At 37.0% G+C, this 24,310-nt stretch overlaps 1 protein-coding gene across 1 annotated transcript; it reads left to right on the top strand.

Annotated features, from left to right (window-relative positions):
* Positions 1-617: 617 nt before the first annotated feature.
* On the top strand, positions 618-22,757 carry MAP9 (microtubule associated protein 9). The gene is made up of 13 exons (XM_040554516.1): positions 618-1,034; positions 1,554-1,650; positions 2,901-3,338; positions 5,523-5,725; positions 6,106-6,217; positions 8,352-8,605; positions 9,347-9,402; positions 9,928-10,093; positions 11,276-11,365; positions 12,047-12,208; positions 12,658-12,803; positions 13,539-13,671; positions 18,774-22,757. Exons 1-13 carry the CDS (start codon positions 630-632, stop codon positions 18,894-18,896), a joined length of 2,385 nt encoding a protein of 794 aa, XP_040410450.1. The 5' UTR covers positions 618-629; the 3' UTR covers positions 18,897-22,757.
* The last annotated feature ends 1,553 nt before the right edge of the window (positions 22,758-24,310 follow it).

Below are 24,310 nucleotides of genomic sequence, written 5' to 3' on the forward strand. Positions count from 1 at the left end.
CAGGTAATTTACTTTGATGTCACTATCGTTCCTTCATCTCTAGGGTTTCATTCAAACTAATGCATGGGTTCTATGATTTTATTTTTTTCAGAAAGCGCTACAGTGAGTTTGTTCCTTACAGAAAGAGCTGTCCACTTGAATCCATACTGGAAAATTTTGGACAGCCACCTGCCTCTGAGAATGGGGTGGATGAAAATGTGTCCCTCCAGTCTTACTGCGGTGGCATGGACCTAGTGGAGTACGTGTATCCACCTCATAGTAACAGGTATGTGGGTTACACGTAGGATATAGGCACGGGTTCTCAAACCTTAATATATTCTGCAAAGCACAGATGAAGTCGGTTTTCAGCCCAAATTTTGATGCATAGATGTATCCACTGCTGTGCCCTATCTCCAGCCTAAGTAGTTATGGAAAACTGATGTTTAAACACCCGGGTACTGAAGTGTCTGACCTTGTACACAGATACATACATGCTGAGGGAAAGGCAGCACAAAACTGGGAAACGTTTCTCTTTTTTTAACTGCAGGGACACCATGCAGGGGTGGCCAGCACTAGAGAAACTCCTTCAGGAAAAGCATTAAGGGTCTTTTTACAGTATTTTATTCTTGTGGTACAGAAGTGAGAGTACGATGATGGGGAAAATAAAAATCCCAAGCAGAAGGGCACCAGCAAATGAAGGCAGGGCCTCGGGCAAAAAGGAGGGCGCTCGGCGGTATAAACAACCTCCGGGGCCTGCCGCCCTCCTCAGCCGGAGCCCGCGGCCTTCAGCGGGGCGGCGGCCCCGCGGTCCCACCCGGGCCTCCCGCCCGCCCTTTGTCCGCTCGTGGTTGCGCGGCGGCGTCGCCAAGCGACGGGCAATGCGGGCGGCGGGGCCGGCCGTGCGGGAGCAGCCGGCCGTGCGGGGCGGCCGAAGGCAGCCCGCGGCCCGGGGCCGTAGCCAGGCGGGACGCCGCAAGGCGCAGGGGCGGCAGGCGGCCGCCATGCCGGGGGAAGGCGGCGACAGGCGGGCGGGGGCGCGGAGAGGAGCGGCGCAGGTGAGCGGCAGGCCCCGGGAGCAGGTCGGGTTTGCAGAAGAAGGCGGCTATTTGGGCATCGGGGGGTATCGCAAAGCTTGGGATCGGCTCGTTCTTCGGCTGCCGTCTCCTCTGATTTCCACCCCCCCCCAAGCCACAGTTAGGGTTTTAGGCAAGTCGGGGAGTATCTCCGTGCCTCCGTTCCCCTGCTGCGGAGGGGTGGCCATAGCACTGCCCCGTCTTGCCGAGGGGTTTTGCAGGTGAAATTCGCGAGTGAAAATAGGACATGTAGTTCATGTACAAAGGCTGCCCTCAGCTGGCCACGTTGTTAAAAATACCTCCACGTATCGAGCACTTAAAAATGGGGAGAATGAGGATGGAGTGAAAACACTGTTTTACTTACCATTCTTAGGAATTTAAAGTTAAATGGGGTAATCTCTGTTGCACAGTTTTACTTATGCATGTGTTGGAGGAGGGGATTAGTGCTGAATTTGAAGAATTGAAACTTCTGTATGAAAGTTATTTGCAATACCATTTCAGGGTGAGCTACAAGAAGCGATTTCTGCTGATGCAGCAAGGGAACAAACAGCTGTTTACTCAGATGACTTTGAGAGTGAAGAAGTTGCCATATTAAACGGTAAGACAGAATTAAATTTTTTTGCCTGCTTTTTTCTGTTCTTAACTGATTAGTAGATCACAAGGAATCTTTGTGAGTCAATATGCATGAATGTTCCAAGATTCATATTCTATCAGCTTCTAAATCACTTAGTCCTCCCCTGCAAAATTAGGGGTGTTGCCGACATGCTAGACTAGACACAGTATGTGCTGTTTCTTATAGCTATGAAACATCTAAGCCAAGTTTTTAGATCCGCACCTGGATGAGACAGTGCACAGTACCGTGAATAGAAGTTGACATGGTCAGAGAGAAAGCCATAATGCTGCTTTATTGTTTTACCAGACAGGACAATCAGATGCAAGATGCGCTGCAGAGCATGCTTGCCTGGCAGTGTAGGCAAGCCAGCAACAGGTTTGGTCTGGCAATTTTTCCAGGGCCGGGATGCATTTGATACTTGGTAATGTTTATGTTTAGATTAATTAGGTTGACCTAGTGACTGATATGGTGAACTCCTGATATGGTGCTGCATATTAAGAGAAATATGAATCTTAAATATTGTAATGTGTTTCTAAAAGGACTACCTATGTGTAATACCTGTGTTTTCATTCACATCTGAAGCATCTTTTAAAAGTTGGTGGGATGCTTTGATTTCCCTGTGGAGACAAGCTTTATAAAGAAGCTCCTCGTGGATTAAATATTGTACTCAACTATCGTGGCATTTTTTGTCATCTCTCTTGAGTATTTGAATCTGAAATAAAGTAAATTAGTAATAACAGTCTACAGAAAGATAAACATATTTTTAAAAAACATGTGAACCTTAACTTTGGAGCGGAAAGTATATTCATTTGAGTATCTTCTAGTTGATTTCAGATGGGACTGAAGTACAGAGAAAAGAAGTGGATGATGGGGTCTAGTAACTGCACATGTATAGCTTTATTGTGTTGACTTGCTTCTGCTTCTTACGACATTGGAGATGCTGTTTTTTGGAAGGGATTTCAATTGCGTGACAGATAAGAATTAACCATTAAAGATTTGAAGTATTTTCTTCAGATTGGGCCCATGAAGACAGATGGCAGGAAAGGATATAGAAAAAGGATCCAGTGTGGTGGTTTGGGGAGATCAGAGGTGCAGAAAGAGAACTGCTTAGAGATTTAAGTCGGAAGAGAGTTATATGAAAAACACATTTAAATCGTAGAAGATACAGTTTCTGTGTCTTGTATTTTTCCATATGTCTCAAAAGCTGCTAATATACTGAAATATACGATTTTCAGGTATTGTGGAGGAATGTCGTAAAAGCAATTCAGATGCTGACAGCACTAAGAAATCTGTTGCCTTTGAGAGTCCTCTCTCAGATGACAGTGCATCACAAAAAGCAGCTGACTTAGAAAATGAAGGTGCTGATGACTTGACTTTATCCTTTCATGAAAGGAAGCTTCAGCAAAAAACACTTTCAGAAAGTGAAAACATACAAGATGACAGAATAAATGAAGTGTGCTGTTTGGAAAGTAAAAATGAAGACAATGCCAGAAAAAATAATGAAGAGCATTCAGCGGCTGAATTACAATGTCATATGAGTGAGATTGACCACTGCAATGATTTGCCTATGCCTGAACTAAAGAAAGAAAGAAAGGCCGTTATGCTGGATCAAAAGGAAAAGAAACCAATACCAAAGCCAAGGGTGCACAAAACAAGAAATACGTCAGCATCAGGTGAAAAGAAAGCACTTGAATGTTATTGCTGTTGCTTCCTTAGCCATATTATATTATTTTAAATGTGTTGTTATTAGGGTTATTTTCTGTGTTAAGTATATTTTCAGTTGTTTTGACTTTTGATGTATTTATTTAATGTTCGTCTAATAATACATGTTTTGATAACCTGCTTGGATGGGAATCTGAACCATTGTGGGTCAAGTATCAAGAGGTTCCTATCTGTCTTTCCCTTTCAGGAGATGGAAACAAACTGTTTGGGTGCTTAAAGTTTACTTTTCCATCAGTACATCTGCATGGAAGGTGTGGGAGGGCTAAAGCTTTGTCTCCTCTGTGTGTGCATAACACAGAGAGCCATATTCACACAATGTCCATGGCATCCACCCACCCATTAATGGAAAGGTCATTAAACAGGCCTTCCCTCTCCACGGTCAATGAAGTTAGAACACAGTGTTCACAAATACAGTGTTGAAGTCATGATGCTGAGACTTCATGCTGCTGTTGTGTGATAGAGTGTCAGAATATGAGCCATAACCAAAATGTTATGGATGGTAGACTTCTTATCACCACAAAGCTAGGACTTAAAATGTTCTTTTACTTTGTAGATACTGAGCTACTTTGGATGCATATTCAGAAAAAAAAAAAGTTTAGTGACATAAAGAGGACTTCAGTGTTTCATTATAAGAGCTAATTTATTTTATAACATGCAAAGCGAAACTTAGAATTCTGCTAGTTGGCTGTATGTACTTTTAAAAATTTTAAAAGTTGAAAGACTTCATGTTTTTTACCTACTTGCCAGTATGGGAAGAATTTTTCCTGTGCTCTGTTTCCATTATTAGTTTTTTGGTTTTATTTCAAGAGGAATTTATGGCTGGTCATTACCTGTGAGGGAAGATGACAACTTTGAAATTGGTAAAGCGTAATTAGTGGTATCTGCTACTTTTTTTCTTTCCACATGATGGCACCAAAGTGCCAGATACTTGAATGTGCGGCTAGGCATTCTAGATGTCTTTCTTTCATGGCCAGAATGCCTGTGTAGTTTTTACATGGGCAGAAAAAACGTTGGAGAAAAAACATTTTCCTCATGTAAATGCTAGTATATTGTCTTCAATAGTCAACTGTTGTGAACTTACTCATATTAGATAAATATATCCCTAGCCAACAGAGGAGTCCACCAACCAAAGACTTACCAGCTTTGTCTGCTCGTTTGATGTTAGTGTGCACTGACGGTTTTTCCATGCCATAAGTCACTTGTAAGAATATTGTTGTGACCTCTCAGCTCTCCGAACTTCACAGTAACTGTATAATTAGGCTTTACACTGCTGAATGTGCTGAATGGCCATGGTGATTCTCTCATTTCCTGCGATAGATGTATATGAACAAGGACTTAATAGGTAATACTTCCGTGTCAGTCTGCAGAATTAGATATGTGTTTCCACGTGTCTCAACATACATCAAGCAAAAGGCAGGTAGAAAGCTATTGATCTTGTCAGTGCAAGGGTAGGGGGGAGAAAATGCGAGGAAGATTGGAGGAAGTTTAGGAGCCAAAGGATAGAAATCTCTGAGAAACCATTGCAAAGTAGATCTGCTGCTCAGTGACTGACTTAGGGAAGGAACGGAGACATCACTGAAGAAGGTGGATGTATACTGTGGGCCCTCCTCTGACCACATTTCTCATGATGTCTTCTTCTACCCAGGGTTTTTCTGCTCTGCACCATATGGAGAGAAGCAGCCTTCCCTTCATATCTTCTCTGGTAGATAAAGAGAGTTAAGCAGAATAACAAAAAGGTTTTCTTACAACAGTGCTGTTAGATACATGCTCTCTTTTATGTTTATGAAAACTTTTCAATTGTCTCTGACTGCAGATAAGTTCTTGTTTGTAGTTTCAATATATACATAGAGAGAATGGTAAATGGAAAAAATAAGTTTCTAGATTGTCTGTCTACGAAATTATGTTAGAAGCTTTATAACTTCCATTAAACTTTCTGAAATGTCAATAATTCCTTATATAGCTGCTTGTATTTAGCCCCATGTTAAGACAGATGTACTATTTAAATAGCTTGTTTAACTGAAAATAGTCGAGTCTAACTTGACAAAATAGTGTTCCAGACTAAAATGACCTTAATTAGACATAACCTAAACTATAATACTCGTTTTCATCTGAGAATATCAGCATTCCTTCATCAGGTGGCTGTTACAAAGCATCATCTCAACCAAGAAGTGTCTGGAGAAAAAGTGGCCCCATGAAAGACAATGAGTTTAGTAGGTCAGAAGAAAAAATAACTTGTAGAAGTGGATTGTCTTCATTTTCGGCACCGTCATCCTTAACTTCTCTGAATACCAGAGCCTCGTCTGAGAAAGCAGTGCTTGCCGAAAACCCTGGTCCTGAAGTAAGACTGAGAATGAAGTGTATATGTGTTTATTTTTTACCATTTACATTGGAAACTTTAAAAAGTAACTTATTAGCTGTCAAAATTTTCTGTAGGAAATATAGGAGTGGGGAAAAATACCATTTCCAATAGCATTCTGGAAATGCTATTGAGGGGCATATAAGAGAACATCATTTTCTTTCTAACTAGAAACAGGATTTTGTTATGTTTTGCAGCTGTTCAGAAATGGGTTGATGGGTTTTATTTCTCTGAATGTGAGACAGTAATTATACTTGAAGAGTTCTGAAGAAACATTTTATCAGTGTATTATAAACTCAAGTTAAATAGTTCTGATTTGTTATGAATTGTTCACTTGTTTATTTGCCACTTTCTGATCTAAGGGTCCATGGCTAGAAAGTACTTCACCACCATTTTCCATTAATTTTACTTCCCACAATGAGAGATCTGGAGATTCCAATTTACTGATGTGTGAAGAAACACCACTTTCACAAGGTAGAACTTAGATATGTACAGCCAGATAAATGTCATAATTTACACCTTGGTAACATCTAAGGTTCCAGTTCAAGTCTTCTTAAAATCAATGTTTTTCTTAATTTCCTCCTTTACATTCTCTTAGTATCTTTCTCTTGCCCTCATGTCTCCTTGTATTCTGCTTCTAAGAAAGGCCCAGCCTCATTCTTGCCATTATGTCTAAGTGCAGTATCAACCCAAGTAGTTAGAAATTGGGTCCTGGAAATGTCCTAGGATTGGAGAGGAACAGATTGAAGTCTGAGAAGTGAATTTACACTTCTGACGTGAGTCAAGTGTCGGCATCATTGCCTAAGCATCCTTGAGACTTAAAACAAGTCATTTTGATTTCATTTCCTCTTTGCCATCAATGTGACCAGGATAAGCCTTTCTCTTCTTCAGGCTGGTATTGTTTTTCAATTTTGGGGGTATTTCTTAGTCTCCTTTGTTAGACAAAAAATCTGTGTTACAAAAAATGAATGGACCCAAGTTGAAAAGCACTGGAATGGGCTGTTAAACACCTTTCATATTGGTTAAGGTTATCATGCTTGGGAGTACTTTGTGTGTAAGACTCCAACGGGTAATTAACATAGCCTGTTGGATGCAGTGAGGAAAATGCTGTTGGCATGGCCTGTGTAATGTCTGTGCACTGGGCTGCAGCCTAATGAGATCAAAGTTAGGACTTGGCTTGAAGAACCGAGTATAGGAAGGTGAACAGAAGTTGAAAAATCAGGCACAGCATACTGGGTAGTGAATAGCAAATATACTTAGATCTGTGTTTAATTTTAGTTCTTTTTTGTTTTGCTGGTACATTGAGCATTGTTAATAGAACAATATTTAAGGAGAAATTTGTATGGGGAAAAGGAGATGAGCATCAGTGTACTAGAATGTGTGGATTCTCCATGAGGAGGGACAGCATAAATGGAGAAGAATGATAAGGTGCTGGTGTCAAGTGGTGGAAAAGGGACTGGAAAATAAGTGTTTCAATTTGATGCTAAAGTGTGCAAGTGTAAAGATTCCAAGCAGACCAATAAAATTTGTATAGCTAGAACTATTAAGGAGGAAACTACAACAATGCTTATGGGTTCTATGTGGCATTTTTTCATTATGGTTAATATTCTGTATCTGTTTTGCAAATAGTACTAAACTGACTTATACATGAAATTCAGTGAAGCTCATGCTACAAAATAGTCAGAAGTCTAAAGTAAATCAGCTGTCTACAGTGTCGTGCACACCAACTGCTGCAACTTAACTACACTTGTATAGTTTCTGATGCCTGCAGCTTGTATACGGTTGTTATACTAGCTTAGTGATAAGCTTAAAGTGAAAAATGAAAGGTTACGTATCAACAGAAGATAGAAAATGGTTCATACGAATTCAGAATTTTCTTTGTCACCTGGAACCTACCTTCATCACTGTGATTAAATTTCTTACATTGTCAGCATCAGTAGTCCTTTCTTCAGTTAACTTGGAGTTACTGTCATCCAAAACTTACTTCTTTTCATCAGAACTGTAACTGGGAATTTATCATAGATATTCCTGGTTTGTATCTTAATTATTTGAAAAATTTAGATCGCTGTTAATGTCTGTTCAGATCTGATAAAAACGTTTTTAAGTATTATTGAAAAAGTGCTTCCTAACTGGCAATTTCACCACTTAGGCATGTATTTAAATTGACGTGACATTTTGCTTAAATCCTCACCACTGAGGTGAGAAATAATTTTTCCATTATTTCCTTGTGCATCCCACACTCCCATAAAACAACACACAGATTTTTTTTTTTTCTTTACGCAGATTGTCATACAGACTTTAGTAGTAGTGTAGACTTCTCTAGATGTGAAGAGTTCCTGCTGTGATCGGAATGGCTCTTGCTTTTGGTTTCTGCTCTATAGCCAAGTTCACGTCGAGAGGCAGCTGGGAAGTTTTGCTGTTATCATGCTCTTATACTTGTTAAAACTTTGGTTGTATATAGTAAACACATTATCCTATGTGAAATTCAGTAATATGTTTCATAAACAAATGTTTTTAGTACAGAAATAACAATAATGAGAAACCATGAAACTCTTGTTAACATATTGTCTAAGTGAATGGGTCCTCTTAATCTTTTTACTCCTGTTAGATGAGAGGAAGGATACCAGCCCCAGTGGCTTGAAACTGGAAGATAATATTAACAAAACCCTTTCTGTGATAGAAGCAATGACCACGACAGCGTATGAGAAAACAAAGAAATCAGAGAAGTCAACAGATGACAGTTCAGATAAAAAGGAGAACATTGTGCAAGAGCAAATAGTAACTGGTACAGTACAGGAAGCGTCAGTAGATGGTCAGTCTGAACATGTGGAGTCGAAGAATACTTCAGAGGACTTTGTCAAGGTATTTTTTATGTGTTTTTACTGTTGTTCAGAACAATGAGAAGTGCAATGAAAAGTTTTGTAAAGAAATTCGCAGTTCGTACCTTAAATGTGTAAAACTCTGCTTGTAAAAGTTTTAGACCCAAGGCTCTTACAAATTATGGATAGTTTTAAGGAAGACGTAGGGAATACCTTTTACAGAAATAGTTTAAAACAGACAAAGGTAGTAACATGTGTTTTCAAATCTTAATTAATTATCCTTATGGAAGTTAAAATGCCAAATCTCTATTTTGAGGACTGAAAAGTTGAAATGAGCAGTGTATGTTGGCAGAGGATGGAATCCATGGTGTGACTTGATTAACAAACAAGACACAAAGTACTTTATGCCTTTTCATGAGAAAGAAAATATGTAGGTATATGTAACTATTAAAGCTAAATATTAAAAACAGTTTAAAGAATGTTGATATAACAGGGGAGCCCACTGTCCCTTTAGGTTCTTTTTATTCCTTTTTATCTCTAAACTATAGACTATATTTCAACATAATACAAAGAAACATTTCTAGATGCCATTCCAAACATTCCAAAAGGTGGTGTGTTCTTTTTTTAACGTTCTTACAGTATTGTACTGTACCCTTTCTGTATTTGAGTGGCTTTCATGTGTATATATGTTTAACATCCTTGTTAAATTTTAAAATCTATGTCATCCTGATCTAGTTCTGTTATCTAAGAGACTGCAATTTTTGTTTTCTCTTGCATTTCTTAGAAACAAAGTGAAACAAAGGCGACAGTTCTACAAAAATCAAAACCTTCATCTTGCAGGTGAGAGAACAATGCTGTCTATCATAGTCTACAGAGCATAAGATGTACGTAGGTGCCCTGACAATGCCACTTTGCTCTCGTTTTCTGTCAGCATTTTCTTCACTGCTGACAACTTCTGACCATCTGTGGAGGATACCTTAGGAGATGAGACGTTATTATAATCCTTGCTCAGTATCTCCTCTGTCAGATTAGACTCCAAGTCTTTTGTCAATTTCTATAATGTGTGCTCATGTGTCCACCAGTGAATCCAATTTGTGTTATCTTAACAGGTTTTAAGCTTTTTTATAGATGAAAGTATAAGGAGCTTGTAAATGTTCTTGGGCTGAATATGTTGAATAATGGCTTGTTTTCTCAGTAATAAACCTGCCCAAAGAAAACGTGCTTTTTCCTCCTTTCCTATCCCCACACAAGTACATGTACAAACCGAATCACATTAAGTTCTGGTATCAAGAGAAATGAAAGGAACACTGCTTGCTAGCAGCTACAGTAAATGAAAGGATGATTAATATGTTTGTGTCTTTACAGGTCTCTGTCTTCTGCACACTTAAAGAAAAAAGCAAAAGCTGTTCCATCAGCTACAGCTGTTTCACCTCAATACTTGGGAACATTGAAGGTGTTGGAGAATAAACACTTGCAGAAGAACAGTAGAGAATTTGACAAAGCAGATAGTTTACGAGCAGCTGTTTTCCAGGTAGATCTTAAACAAACAACAAAATAAAACAAAATCTCCTATGCGTATAAAGGTCTTATAGGAGCCAACAACACTTATTTTCATGAAATCAATATTGTTATGTATATTATTTTCATATGCTTACAGATTTGATAATCCTTTTATTCCAGTGGCCATGCCTTTGCATCAAATTACAGACTTAAAAGCTAGATGAGAGGGACATAGTTTGTTTTGTAATTTATTTTTGTGTCAGACTATTCTCAGACATAAAAGATATTTTCCTTTATTTTTAATTTTTCCTTAACAAAAGTAAGTGTTTAGTTTAAAATTTCTTTTTCTGGTATCTTCTATTCAGTTGGCATTTAGGAAAAGTAAAAACAAGTCTAGTATTCTTTCTGGAAGATAACCAGTGTGGATTCCGTATAGAATTTCATCACAATTCATATGTGGGTTCCAACAGATTTTTGTTACTAATCTGGGTGATGAAAAATACGCATTCCTTTTGTTAACAGATGTTGTTCATATTGGTATATGTTTGTAATACTATTTATGGTTCTAACCCAGAATTTAGAGCCTGAAATCCACACCTATAGTCTGCATAGTTTTAAAGGTAGAATAGGTTACATTTAGGACACTCGTATTTTTAAGCAGCATACCAAATATATAATTAAACCCTGAAAATTTAAGCCTGATTCTGCAAATGACTCATAACACATAACAGTGCCTGGAGTCTCACTTTTCCCAGTTGGACTTTGTTCTCTTTAGTTACAAGTATTTGCAAGAGAGACAATAAATCTAAACAATATTCCTGGATCCCAAGTAATAAGAATATTCCATATTTCTTTTTCTTCCTTTTTTTTTTAATGCTTATGTCTTGTTGATGTTTTTAAGAGATTTTATTAAAGATCTTTAAGGCTTTTCACGTTAGTAGCTATCATTGTAGAACCTTAGACTTTTCTTAACATAAAAAAAATCACACAAAAAAAAACCTGTCGTGAAGGTCCTTAAAATAGTTTAATTTGAACCATGTCTTACTTTTCCACATGGGATAATTATTAAAGTAGCACATGGAAGAACTGAGAGTGATTCTGGTTGTCATTATATTGGTGCTGCTCTAATAATATTCGTCTGTTTTAACTGAACATCTTTAGTTACAGCTTAAAAACACTTTAAAAGTGTAAAAGTCTTCTAATATTCTTACAGAATTGGCTGGAAAAGAAAAGAGCTTTACTACTGGAATTAAAGAGAAATGAAAAGAAAAAAGCTGAAAATCTGAGGATCAATACTGAAGAGGTTTGTTTACACTCTTGTTTAAGGAGAATTTGACAAACTATCATTCTCTGAAGTATATTTAGCTGTGTTTTGTGTCTAATTACATCACTCTGCTACTGTAAGGCCTCTGGTTTTCTCTAATTGGAAGCAGTAAGTGACATGTCCTGATTGTTATGGTTGTGCTAAAGGGTGTGTGGCTAATGCTTCCCTACACATTTGCACCAGGGATGTTAAAAGTGTTCTTCTTAAATTAATTAGATTAATTTTCAGGTTTGTTTACAATGATCTTGGGATACTCAACCTTTCACACGTTAAGTTTTATCATATCTTCTGGTGGAAAATGAGTTTGCTCCCTATCTCAAGAGATTCTTATCTACATTTTACATATACAGTTGTTAGATTGGGTTCTTAAGTATTTAATATGTTTCCCTTTTAAGTATTTAATATGTATTTCATGTTCTTCTACACATTTTGCAAGTCATTTGTATAATTTGAGTGAGTTAAGTTAAAAATGAGCATAGAAAAGTCTATAAAGTTCAAATTTGAGTATTACTTGGAATGTTTTCTACATATCCATTTCCATTTCTTTATTGCTGAATCTAATCCTACATTTGAGAACGAGTTTAAAGCATACTTTTTCAATTATAGATATATATTTTATATTTAAGCGTATTTAAATGTAGGATGTTATTTTCAATCTAGAAAGAAGCTGTTAAAAGAAAGGAAGCAATTGCATCTTTCGAAGCCTGGAAAGCAATGAAAGCAAAAGAAGCAAAGAAGTTAAGTGAAAAAAAGAAGCTCGAGGAACTTAAGAAAAAGAAAGCAGAAGAACAGAATGCAGAGAAAATAGAAGCAGCACAGAAGGTAATGTGAAATATGTATATAAAGGTGGTTCAGATATAGTTCAGGAAATTGCTGAGAATAATTTTGGTAATTCCAGCAAGAGATGGAATGAACTGGATTCTAAAATCTGAACGCAGTTAATCTTTGAAGAAAACATGGTGAGATTACGTTCTGTTGGAAATATTTAATGTTTACATTTGTACACAGATAAGCATTTCTCTGTATTTGGATTCTGTTAGCTGAATACAAAATAAACTCCATGTAAATGCATTGGCAAAGAACTATTGTGTACTGGGGAAAATAACATGCTTTTTAGATATAATGATATCGCCTTCTGTGCAATGCAACAAACAAATATTCCAAAATTTGAACATGAAGAAATACCAAAAATATTAATCCAGTGTAAGTGAGGAGAGCACTGACAAAAAGATGAGGGGGAAGATTTCTAATGAACCTGTGATTTTCTTTAGGCATTTGAAAAATGGAAAGAAAGAAAAACAGAATATTTAAGAGAGCAAAGCAGAAAGGAAAAACAGTCTGAAAGAATCAGGAAGAAGAAAGAAGAGGAATTGGTTGAAGAAAAGAAGAAAGACAACGTATCAGCAGTTGAAAAATGGTACTGCATTTGAGTTTTGGCATATCAGTTTCCAGAACCTTTGCTTATAAATGCAGTAGGTCTTCTGGGAGTGCTTCATGTGCTTGTGATTGGGAAACAATGGCTTGCTTGGGATCAGGCTTTTCAGTCTCAGTGAGCAAGCATAATCCCAGTGAGAACACATTCTAGAGTTTCGTTTGTTTTAGTAACTTAAATAATTTCTTCCCTAAAAGACCGAGGCAGAGGTACTACAACTGAGAAGTAAGATTCACCGAATAGTATAATGTCTTGCGTGACTAGTCTCATGCTTCATTAGTAAGCAATAGGAAGGAAGGTATATCCTTCTTAAAGTTTTTGGAATACATTGTATGAATGTAGGTGTATTCAAAAGCAAATGAGATGTGTCTGCTGAAGGAATTTTTTGTTAATTTTGCAAGCCAAGAGTTTTCAGAAACTGAGTGCAATTTACTATATTACCTGCAGAACTTTTAAATCTAATTTTTATATGATACCAGGTAAGGGGGAAAGTAGTACAGAGAAAACGATGCCATAGTAGGTAGAATAATAGTTTCATTTATACCTTGATGTTAAATTACATGAAGACGGACATCAAAGATTTATAAATATATATGTATATTCTTGATCTGTTATTAAATGCATAAAATATCTCTTTGGACTCAGTTTAGTTAATCAGTCACAGATACAGCATTTAGACTGTTACACAGTGATCTCCTGTTCTTCTTTCTCACTATACAGGAATGAAAAAAAGGAAGAATATATAAAACAAAAGAAGGCAGAAAAAATCCTAGAGAGAAGAAAGCAAGAAATACAACAGACAAAGAAGGACGAGAAAGATAAAAAGGCTATTGAAGAATATGAAAGATGGCTGGTAATTTTTTATTTATTTTTTCGCTATGTAAAAAAAACAAATTAATGTAGTAATGAGGGTGAATACTTTCATATGGTAATGTAATATTCTTGCTGTTTCATGCTGTTACAAGAGAGGCCAGATGATGGCAGTATTACATAGCTAGTCCTCAGACACTCTTGAACAAAATGATAAAGTATGGTGTGCTTGATCTTTAGTTTACATGGAAAATATATTCTTCCTACCTACATGACTTAGAGTTTTGAATTTCATAGTCTTTTCTTCTATTCCATGTCAGGAGAAGCCGTCTCTGAATTGCCAGCTCACCACAGCACAAAACCAGCAAAGCCTAGCAGCACTGCCAGCTGCAGCAGTGTAGGCATTTGCCTTCAAGGCAACATTTAGAGTGAGGAATTCTTAAATTGATAAAAGCAGTTACACCGAGGTTTGAGATTATTTTGATTTACTAGGAAGGGCAAAATTCTAATGCTGCCAATTATATTTTCCCTGCAACAGCATGTTTTATTCCTAGGTGTTAAGCAGTAAACTAATCTGGTAGTCTAGTCCCAACAATAAGGCGATATTTTTTTTCCTTGCAATAGAAGGGCAAACTAGAGGAGAGATTGCTAATATTTTTAGCATATATTTTCTTAAATATGTGTGACTTGCTAGTTAAAGAAAAATCTGCATTTTCCATCCTCAGCCTATGACACAGTCATTCATCATGTTGACTTCCAAAGTTTCCTTAGTTTGAGAGCATTTCTTCTGTTGTCTCTCTTCCATGTGATTTCTGGCATACACCCGGTACATAAGGGCTCTGTTGCCATTGATAAGAAGAGGATCCTGCAACTCAGCTGGCTTGAGATCCTTACGCATGCTCATTTAAACCATCGGTAGACTATAAAAAAAAAAATTCTTTTCCAGAGTTTCAAGTAGATTTTCTTCTTTTCTCTCTGGTGATAGATGAGATTGTGCTGTTTGCTTTGCAGCTAACACACCTTTATTTCAAATAGCATATCAGCAGTGACTCTGTTCCTCATATTCTTTGGCTGGAATAATATTTCACTTTGTATAGTAACAGAGAAAATATACACCTTCAATGAACTGCAGAGAGAAACAGTTGTAAAGTTGTCAATTTATTATCAAGAGAATGCAAATGATATTTGCGTATAGATAGATAAACTGTTGTCAAATCTAGGAGGGCAGGATTTTGAAAGTCTTAAATGTATTCTTTAAAATAAGGGGATTTTTGTTTGAAGGGAAATAAGAGTAATATAGTGGGAAGTATTCTATTATCTTTTTTCATTAGCAGTTCAGCAGAAATAAATGTGTGAATTCATCCTCAGATTTCCTGAACCAAGCGTTGATCATAATGCATGGGTAAAGCAGAAATTTTAAAACCTCCTTGTAAGTTCTATAAGAAACATTCTGCTGGTATGTTAATGGAAATTCTGTTACATATACTTTTAGAGGACATTGTGTCGGTCTTTGATAACACAGTTTAATAGAGAAGATTACTTTTTAAGACATGAAAATGAATGCCCTGAAAAAGGCTATTAACGTGTAAAATACTAACATAAAACGGATAATCTTGAGCTGAGATACTTTAGTATTGCTGAGAAAGGTTAAGCTTCTGATTTAAAAATTTTATTTCTTTCATAATATTTGCCTCTTGCTACTCATTAAGTACTCTTCAAGCCAATCTAGATGTAATTCTTGATTAAATGATTGCTTTTACTTAGTACTTTTTACTTTTACTACCAGTGTCTGACATTTGTCATTGACATGCACCTAGTCTGAGAAGTGGAACATAGAGGAGAATCACGTAGAAAGTTTATTCTGATGGATTAGTTTGGTTTACATTATTTTTTAGATGTTAATCTTTAACTGTTTTTCTGTAAGAACCTAGAAAAAAAGTGAGTATCCAAAATGTGTTATGTTCTCCATTGTACTTGGTTAACCTAGTTGAATTGTTGAGAAGTGGTGCTGCTCTGTGCATTCTTTCAGATTTCCAGTTCTTGAAAATCAATACAGTAAGGTTATGATTCCTAGAAGAAGTTTGAAATTTTACCTTGAGGTTGAGTATGCTCAACACCTATTTTTGGCATTCTAACGCTGTTAAAAAACATCAGGAAGTGATATTGTACTGGATTAGTCTCATGGAATTGTTGATTTTCTTGGTTACAAACAGCTGATATGAGTTTTTCATTTCATGTGGTTTAATAAGATCTATCTGAAAATACTTTCTATATTGGGATCTTAATCTCCTGGTACTGCAATATGTTTGAAATACGGCTGTTAATATTATTCCTCTAAAATGTTGTAAGTCTTCTGTACTATCTAAAATTCAGTTATTATGTGACAGTCACACTGCTAACAAATCTGATCTTCCCAGAATTTTGTAAGTGAAAAATGTATTCTTCTTACCAGGCTATCGAGTAGGAAATTTTAAACAGAGAAATCAAGCCAATCAAGTTGATCGGCTGTATGACAAACTGTAGTTCTAGTTTTCATTTCGCAATATTTCTTTTACTCTTCTCTCATTAGTGCAAATAACATTTATTGTATCAGGGAAGATTTATATCACTTATTATGTCTTGTGAAGATGTGAACTGTGGCCAGGATGAGAACATAAAAAGCATGGTGTGTGTTGAAGGCAGGGAAGAAGTCAGCAAGGCTTCCTGTCAAATTTATCTATAAAAAAAACAGCTAACTTAACCCAAGACTCTTTGATTAGCATCAGGATTCATTCGTGAACATGGGAACTTCAAATCCAAGTATATAAAATAGAGATGTGATTTAAAAAATCCAAAACAACTTTAAGTCCCTTCCTGGGTGAGTGTATGCTTTACCTTTGGTTTGGCATTTTCTTACGTGAATCGGTTGTGCAACATGTATTCAGTAAATAGTGCTTTATAAACATGAAATATGCACACTTTTAAGACATGATTTCTCATGTAATTGCCACTACTGCTACAATAAGTCTTATTTTTAATGAATTTCCAATTACTTGTTGTAATGTCTCTTTGAATGTCAAATACAGATCCAGATTCTAAGATTGGTAGAATAAGATTAAATGTTTGTAAAAGTACATACTCAGGATATGTACAAATACACCAACAGGAGCATGAATCATACATGTTCCATTATAGAGAATATTCTTCCAAAGCTCACGTGTACTGCTAGCACATATCTTTTTATCTTCTTTTTTGAGAAATATCACCGATAATGCAGATTCCTTTCTGTTTAGGGCACTAACCAGTTTCCTTTAAGAATGTCTGAAACATATCTTGAACTTGTTCTAGACAGAAGAGTCAGAATCTTACGGTGCTACTTAAGCCCAGTTTGTCTCAATTATCCCTTATAATCCAGGAAGATAGAGTTTGTACAGAGAGGTAATATTATTTAGTAGACTGACAGTTCTGTACCGCTTGTTTTAGTAAAGGGCATTAGTTCTCCATGCAAACCTTGCCTTGCTTATAATCAGCTTTACTAGTAACAACGTGAAATCGTTGTGTGTTGATTTAGCCAGACCAGATAGATATTCCTAACTGAATTGTGTCTTTATGTTAACAAAGATATTCAGATCTTTGTTTAAAAACATACTGATAGGGCTGATGTTTTAAAGTATGTTGTACTCTTACATTTTTGTACATATCACAGTTGTAACTAGCATTAGTAAGTTTGAATAGTGTATATGTATAAAACAAGGAAAAATTCCTCTCAAGCTCCCTCTTTTACAATAACTCATCTACCACCATTTGCTAGTCTCTTCCTTTAGCTGCAGTAACCTCACTATTTCTCTTCTCAGTTATGAATAACAGAAAGACTCTGCCAGGATCATGGGATCTTGCAGTGTCCCTCAGAGGGATCGGATCATGGGTTATCTAAGAGTGCCACTTAAAGCTATCTTCAAGGAGCAGTACTTCCACAGCAATGTAGTTCACATGTGAAAATATTAAACTTCTGTGGTGCTTCAAAATACTGGCTGATAGGTTGCAACAGAGGAAAGAAACAAGGTTGGATGGATTTGGCAAATTGATTATGATTTCAAGCCTGCATATCCACAGTGTATCTTTATTACCAATGGCGTGTATGCCATCTGCTGTTCCTAGGCGTTCACTGTTCATGTGCTAGAAAGCCAGCAGCTCAAGGACCTTTTTATCCACCTGTCTAATGGGACACACTAAGTGATGCTCTGATCCGTAATGTCAACCTTCGTTCCACCAAGAGGGAAATATTCCTTAAGCCAGTAAGTGGTGTGCTCATGCATGCACCACAAACCTACAAGTGTGATAAAAGGAAAATTTGCACCTGTAAAGAACTCTCCAGTATACTAAATTGCTAAGGTAGATGCACTCTTAGATTTTTGGTCTCCACAACAATGAAATGGCAGGCATCTTTACAAAGAAGAACACTTATTTTATGTACGAACAGAATGAATGTTCTGTATGAACAGAACAATATAAGACATTAACTAATGATATTCAAGAGACCTATTATTCAGAAACTAATTAGCAATTATTTACTATTATCTTTAATCAGGCACAAAAATACCATTGCAAGTATTGCTTATCCTTCATCATCCTAACTCACCACTGCTGTTTGAAAGAATAGAAAATATCATCAGAACCTTACAGTGTTTATAAAATAGATGGAGGTTTGTTTATAATTGTTTACTTCCCAGATTAACTCATAGCAAGTGTAATTTAATAAGTACAGAAAGTTACACAGATGCATCAAAATTAATGTAACGGGAGACATATTTAGCACTGTGTAAGTATCCTTTTAAAAGAAATATTAGGATGAGACTAATTACATGCAAGACAAATACAATACGTAATCCACTAGGCCTTTTGTTGCATTTTTTGTTTAGCTAGTGCACAAAGCCAGCTCATCCTTGAGACTGTCACCTTAATTGTAAGCAACATCAAGTGTGCAGCCTCTGTGTTGCATTGTGCAATGTGCATGACCGAATCCCTAAACGGGATGTGCTAAGCTCCGAAAGGCAAATCTCTATTGTGTGTTAACTTCTCGTTTTATCCAAGAAAGGTGTAGCAATAATTCTGACTTTTCCATTGGTAGAGTTCTTTTTTTGACACAACATTTTTTTTTTTTCTTAGAAAAAGACAGAGAGGAGAGAGCAGCTTGAGAGGAAGCAAAAGAAACTCCAGGCTGCCTGTGGGGATGAAGTGCGTTCTCCCTGGAGTCCACCTGGTAAAGTCATGTATTCAAGGAATTACTGAGCGGTCTATTGCGTTCTATGAGAAAAGATCGTTTGCAAACTTCTGACAGTGAATAGTCATTTATTTCAATAACAGCTGCTTTTCACTGGATCTGTAATAGAAGTTGCATCCTTTCTTTTTAGTTAGTATGATCTCTGAAGATTGTTTGTCCTTTTCCAGTGCTTTAGCAAATGCACTAATTTTTGTAATTCTGCATTTAACTTAGTCTTGCTAAATACTATGTTACTTCATTCCTTTTTTGTGGAAGTCTCTATTCAGGCTATGTGAGACTGGACCCTGGTCTTTTTTTTCACACAGTAAGTAGCAGTTTATTTAGCAGAATGGTTATATTTAAGTTATTAGGCCGTATTACTATTCAGCATGAGTAATGACAGTAATTACTCAAAATGAGTGGTCAGTTGCAACTATGCACGTTCAGAATCAGGGAAAAAAGAGAAGGAAAGACTTAAGTGTTTGCCTTCAGAAATGTTTTAGAGACAATCTATTTATAAACCATTACAAGATGATCAACAGGTGATAAACAATTCAATAAAAGGGAAAGTACAAGCAAGGGAGCTAAATTGTATGTGCAGGATGAAAGGACAGTAATGCTAGATGATGTGTTTGAAATGTTTCTCTCCCTTTATCTGCAAGACCGGTTTCGAATGGGTAATGGAGAGGCAAAAGCAGCTCTTATGTGGTAGGTAAGAGTGTATTTGTGAAGAAAGTACATGATCAAGAATGCTCCTGCCATGAGGAAGATGGGACTGGGGAGTTAAGTGTGGAAGAACTGTGGGGTGAAGGCAGGAGGAGGATGGGGAAGGAGATGTTAGCTGTCTTGTGGTAGAGCAAAGACATAAAGCTAAGCAATATGGTGGGGAGATGTTGTTTTCATGCATTAAGAGATGAGCTGCAGAGAACCCTTTTATTATGTTACACTGTGAAATACAAAAATAACTTTTAAATTAAAAGTACATCATGCAGAAACAGCCTTTCATGGGGCCAAACCCAGTTAGCTATGGGATGGTAGAAAAGAATTAAGCTGGAACTGGTGAAATGTAAAATGATCTAGGGCTGAGACTGTAGCTGTTAATTCTGTTTCAGGTATTCATATGCATTCCATCTATTTCCTGTTTCCTACAGGAAACAGCTATTTTAGAAGCATGTTTTGTTGTTCACACAAAATCTTACATAAAAACTGCAAGGGCAGAACAGTGGTACTCTTCTGAGGCAATCTTAGGCACTGAAAATGACTTTTCTGGAGCTTAATTAAAAGACTTCTGTTGTTGTTTTTCCGTGATCAAATAAATCCCTCCCAAACACATTTTCATCATTGCTAATGAGCCGGTTGCTGTAGTAAGTTATTAAAACTACTTCTGTGTTTTTTTTTTGTTGTTGTTTTGTTTTGTTTTTGTTCCCATGGCTATTTGCCTCACTATTTTGGAATCAATGGGAAGACTACAGATCTTTAGAGATCTTCACATCTCTTATTTGCCTACTGTCTAAACTCAGGCTGTTATTTACGTGTTTTCTTACTTTAATTTTAATAATCATGCCAGATTTGTTCCTCAAGTGAGTATTCAAAAAAAGAAAACCAACGAAAAACCCTAGTTCATAAATTGATGTATTTTCTCAAATGAAAATCTTGCACTTGTTTAGACTGACAACCTCCTTGGGAAGTAAAAGGAGCATTTGAGAAGTAAACTTGCACTTTTACACTCTTATTCTGTTTATAAATTACTGAGATACTCATTAATTCTGTATTTCATTTAATGCTGGGGCATCTTCTCAGAAGAGAAAAAACACAAGACTGTCAAACAGAGGAACTTCTTCAGTTCCTGACATTGCTTGCTTGTTTGTTATGTTTTAGTGAGAGCCACTGATTATTTAAAAACATTTGTTTTGGCCATAACTATTCTATTGCCATAATGCTTTGTAGGTGAAATTTATTGTTGGTGTATATGTAAAAGGGAAATTCAGAAGGATATCTCCTTATGGTTGAATATGGTTCTGTTCATTATTGTTAGTATGCACTCTTGTTTTGTGAATGCATAATTCAGAGCTTTGTCAAGTTTGACAGAAGTAGAAAGGTAAATATGTTAGAACAGTCGGTGGTGGAGTAGTTATCATCATTAACCTAATTTCTGTCAGTAAATAAGGGTAAAGGAAGGCTTATAAGATGCACAGTTTTCTGTAGCAAATCATCTATTCACTATCTAAAGAAGTATTTGCTAATCCTGAGAACAGTTATGAGGTTTCGCTAATAGTTGTGCTGGATTTGTGTACAGCCAAATCGTCTGATAGATCCTATTTGATCCATTGTGAGGAGTGGTTGCAGGTTTGATATGGCTTCTCCTAGATTGGGGTGTATCTTTACCCCAGAATCAGGTTTGAGTACATTGACTCATATTTTACACTACACATCTTGACTTCCAGTTTCCTTGCCGGCACCTAATTCATGGTAGCCCTGCTGTGGTTTGCAATTTTTTAGCGGGTCTCTGCTGGTCCTACCTCTTGCTTCCAGGTCTGTTTCTTCCCCAAAAGGTAATTGTACTTGACCTGGCTTTTATAATTTTGTTTGTTTCTAACGTTTGCTGCTGGCATGCTCACCCAGAAATGTTGTGGCTGGAACAGTTTTGTTCTACTAAAGAGTTTGTAGTGGAGCAAGGGACCTTTATGATACCCGTCCTTTGATTATATGCAGTCTGCAGGTAATCCAGCAAATCCAGACTTTTACCTGGCTTCAACTGCACTTTACTAGAGATAATACAGACAAATGAATAGAGAGGACTTTAATCAACTCTGGGCCTGGCTTTGTCTGCACTTCCTGCTACCTCGTGGCAGGTCAGGCATTTTTTCCAGCAGTAGTGGTATGACAATGACTGTGTTAGTATCCAGAGAGAAGGCAAAAGTTCACTGCCCACAGAAACATTGAAGAAGTTGTGGACATGCACAGCCAGAGCAGCTTCAGTGGACAATCTAAGAGGCAGGGTAAAATTATATATACCAGCAGGAGACGTAACAGAATTACAGCACAGCCAGAATACAACAGAACTGCCAGCTCAAATTAGCCCACCCAAATTTTTAGGGGTGGGGTGGAGTGGGGAGAGGAACGAATTCAGGCATTTAGGCTGGAGCAGTGATGTGCATTGTCTGCTAGGCTTTTAACACTAGGAGCCTTGAGTTCAGGTTTAGTCAAGAAACCGTAGCACTGTAATTTCATGGGAAAATGAAATGTATATGAGACAGGAGATTTTTCTGTGCAGCTATCATCAGGAGAGACTGAGACAAAGCATGGAGCCTGTGTGAAATTTGGCATGCTGAATCATCTAGATCTTTATTTTTGCAGTGTCCAGCTAGAGTAAGCAAGGCAAGTCCCTGTGCTGACAGGCTTGCAGTTGAGGGATGCAAATGAAAAGATTGTTAGAGGTAGTGGCAGAGCTGGAAAAAGGTATATCACATGCCTATTGCTAAGCTGAATACTGCACCATTACTCACTTTAAGCTTTTAGATGATTGGATAGAAAATTTTTGACAGAAGATACAAGTGGGAAGATGTTGGTGACATCCTGCAAAGGAGTGATATTCCAAAAACTCACATAAATTCACAGCTTTTCAGTGAGAAAAAAATGCTGAAGATCTGTAGACACACACAGAAAAAAAAAAGTTGGTACAACTCTGTGTTTGACTTTTATAATAAAATTTTGCGAGCTTTGTCTAATCTTGCATTATAAAACTTTGGACATGTTAATGCATGATGTAGAAAAATGGAGCTGAGGTGTACAGGTGTGTACAGTAACTTATAAAAATGTATTTATTTATAAATCCTGTTATGTTTACAGAGGGGAAATATTTATTAATAAAGTATATTTTAGTATAATGGAATCAATGTTTTTATGTGATCTGTGGATATAAAATCTTATTTAAAGCTTTTATGCATGTAAATGAACTAGACACTATCTCTAAGCATAACATATTCTTTCGCGATTGTTAATATGACAGCCTGGGAATTATATCCCACTCAACTTATAGCTTCTGACACTACAGCCCTCTCCTTTGGTTCTTTTTCCAAAGTATTTTATTCAGGCATTAAGTTGTTGCATTGGTACACTAAAAGGGACAGGTTGATGGTCTAATTAAGCAAATTCAAAAATTTTATGCGCTACATCAAGACCTCCAAAAACAGAAGCACTTACCACCGGGAGCTGTCCAGGCAAAATGTCGACAGGTAACAAAATGCCTTACCCCTCTTTCTCAGAAACTGTGTCTGCAGGGGGAAATTTAGATACAGCAACTAAACAAGGAGATAGGATAAACAAATTTCTGTTCAATTTCCTTGTTCTGGGTAAGAAAGACTGTGCATGGGTCTCTGATACTTTTTTTTGTTTCATATTCACAGAATATAAGGCCTTTAGATCATCTTACCTGGTCTGTGTACCCAGGACTGCTACATCTCACTCGGTTGTTTGTGTGTTGAACTGAGTCACCTGAGTATGACTAAGACACTGTCTACCTTTTTCACTGCTATATCAAAAAGTAGCTCCACATACCCTAATATGCCTGGTTTTCAAAGGACAACTCTTGCTTTGTGTGGCGGTGCAAACTTCATAATGCTGCGCAGGGCAGTCTCCTGTGAGATCCTGCCAAACAGCTCCCTGAACAAGCCATCATCTGCTCTCCTGAAGACCAAGGATATGGTTCTGCTGTTTGTCTTGTTCCCTTCTTGCAGGACTGAGAGCTTCCCAGTCTCAGTCATTGCAGCCAAGGCTGCCAGCAGCGTTCACAACCCAAACTACTTCATTCCTGTCAACATGCAAAAGCTAAGCTCTAGTCACAAGCATCTCTCAGGTCACCAGCACTATCAAATGCTACTTATAGTTGTTCCACCTTCAGGTTTCTACTGAACTGTTGGTTTTAAAGAACAATTTCTCAAATACCAGTAAGATATCTTGGTTAGACTTTAATGGCTAATCAGTAATAGCAAAACTGACCTCATTGTTTCAGTCTGGGGCGTGGAGATGTTTGTTCATATTATCAGACTGTATCCAGACAGTTAAGCTGTGTTTTCAACATAACCCATAATTTTAGCACCTTCGCTCATAAAAGATGAAAAGCCCTTAGTATTGCAAAGCATTTTCCTTTTCTACTACTTCTTTTATGAATAGACTTTAATGCTTTTGTTTCTGGCTAAGTTCTGGCTAAAACACTGGAAAGTTTTTTCATCAATTCTTCATTTAAAGAACAAGTGAGAACTTCCATTATAGGTTAATCATTTTTCATGCAGAGAAATGTAAAATGAGTATATATTCATTTTTATGAATATAAACTGAGATGCCCAGCCCTTGATGATAAAAAATGATACAAGGCTAACATTATTTTCAAGCATCATTACCTCCCAACAAGTGAAATAGGATGTTCTGCTGTTCAGCTGTATCA

This window comes from Cygnus olor, chromosome 4 (genome assembly GCF_009769625.2).
Source record: "Cygnus olor isolate bCygOlo1 chromosome 4, bCygOlo1.pri.v2, whole genome shotgun sequence".
NCBI lineage: Eukaryota > Metazoa > Chordata > Aves > Anseriformes > Anatidae > Cygnus > Cygnus olor.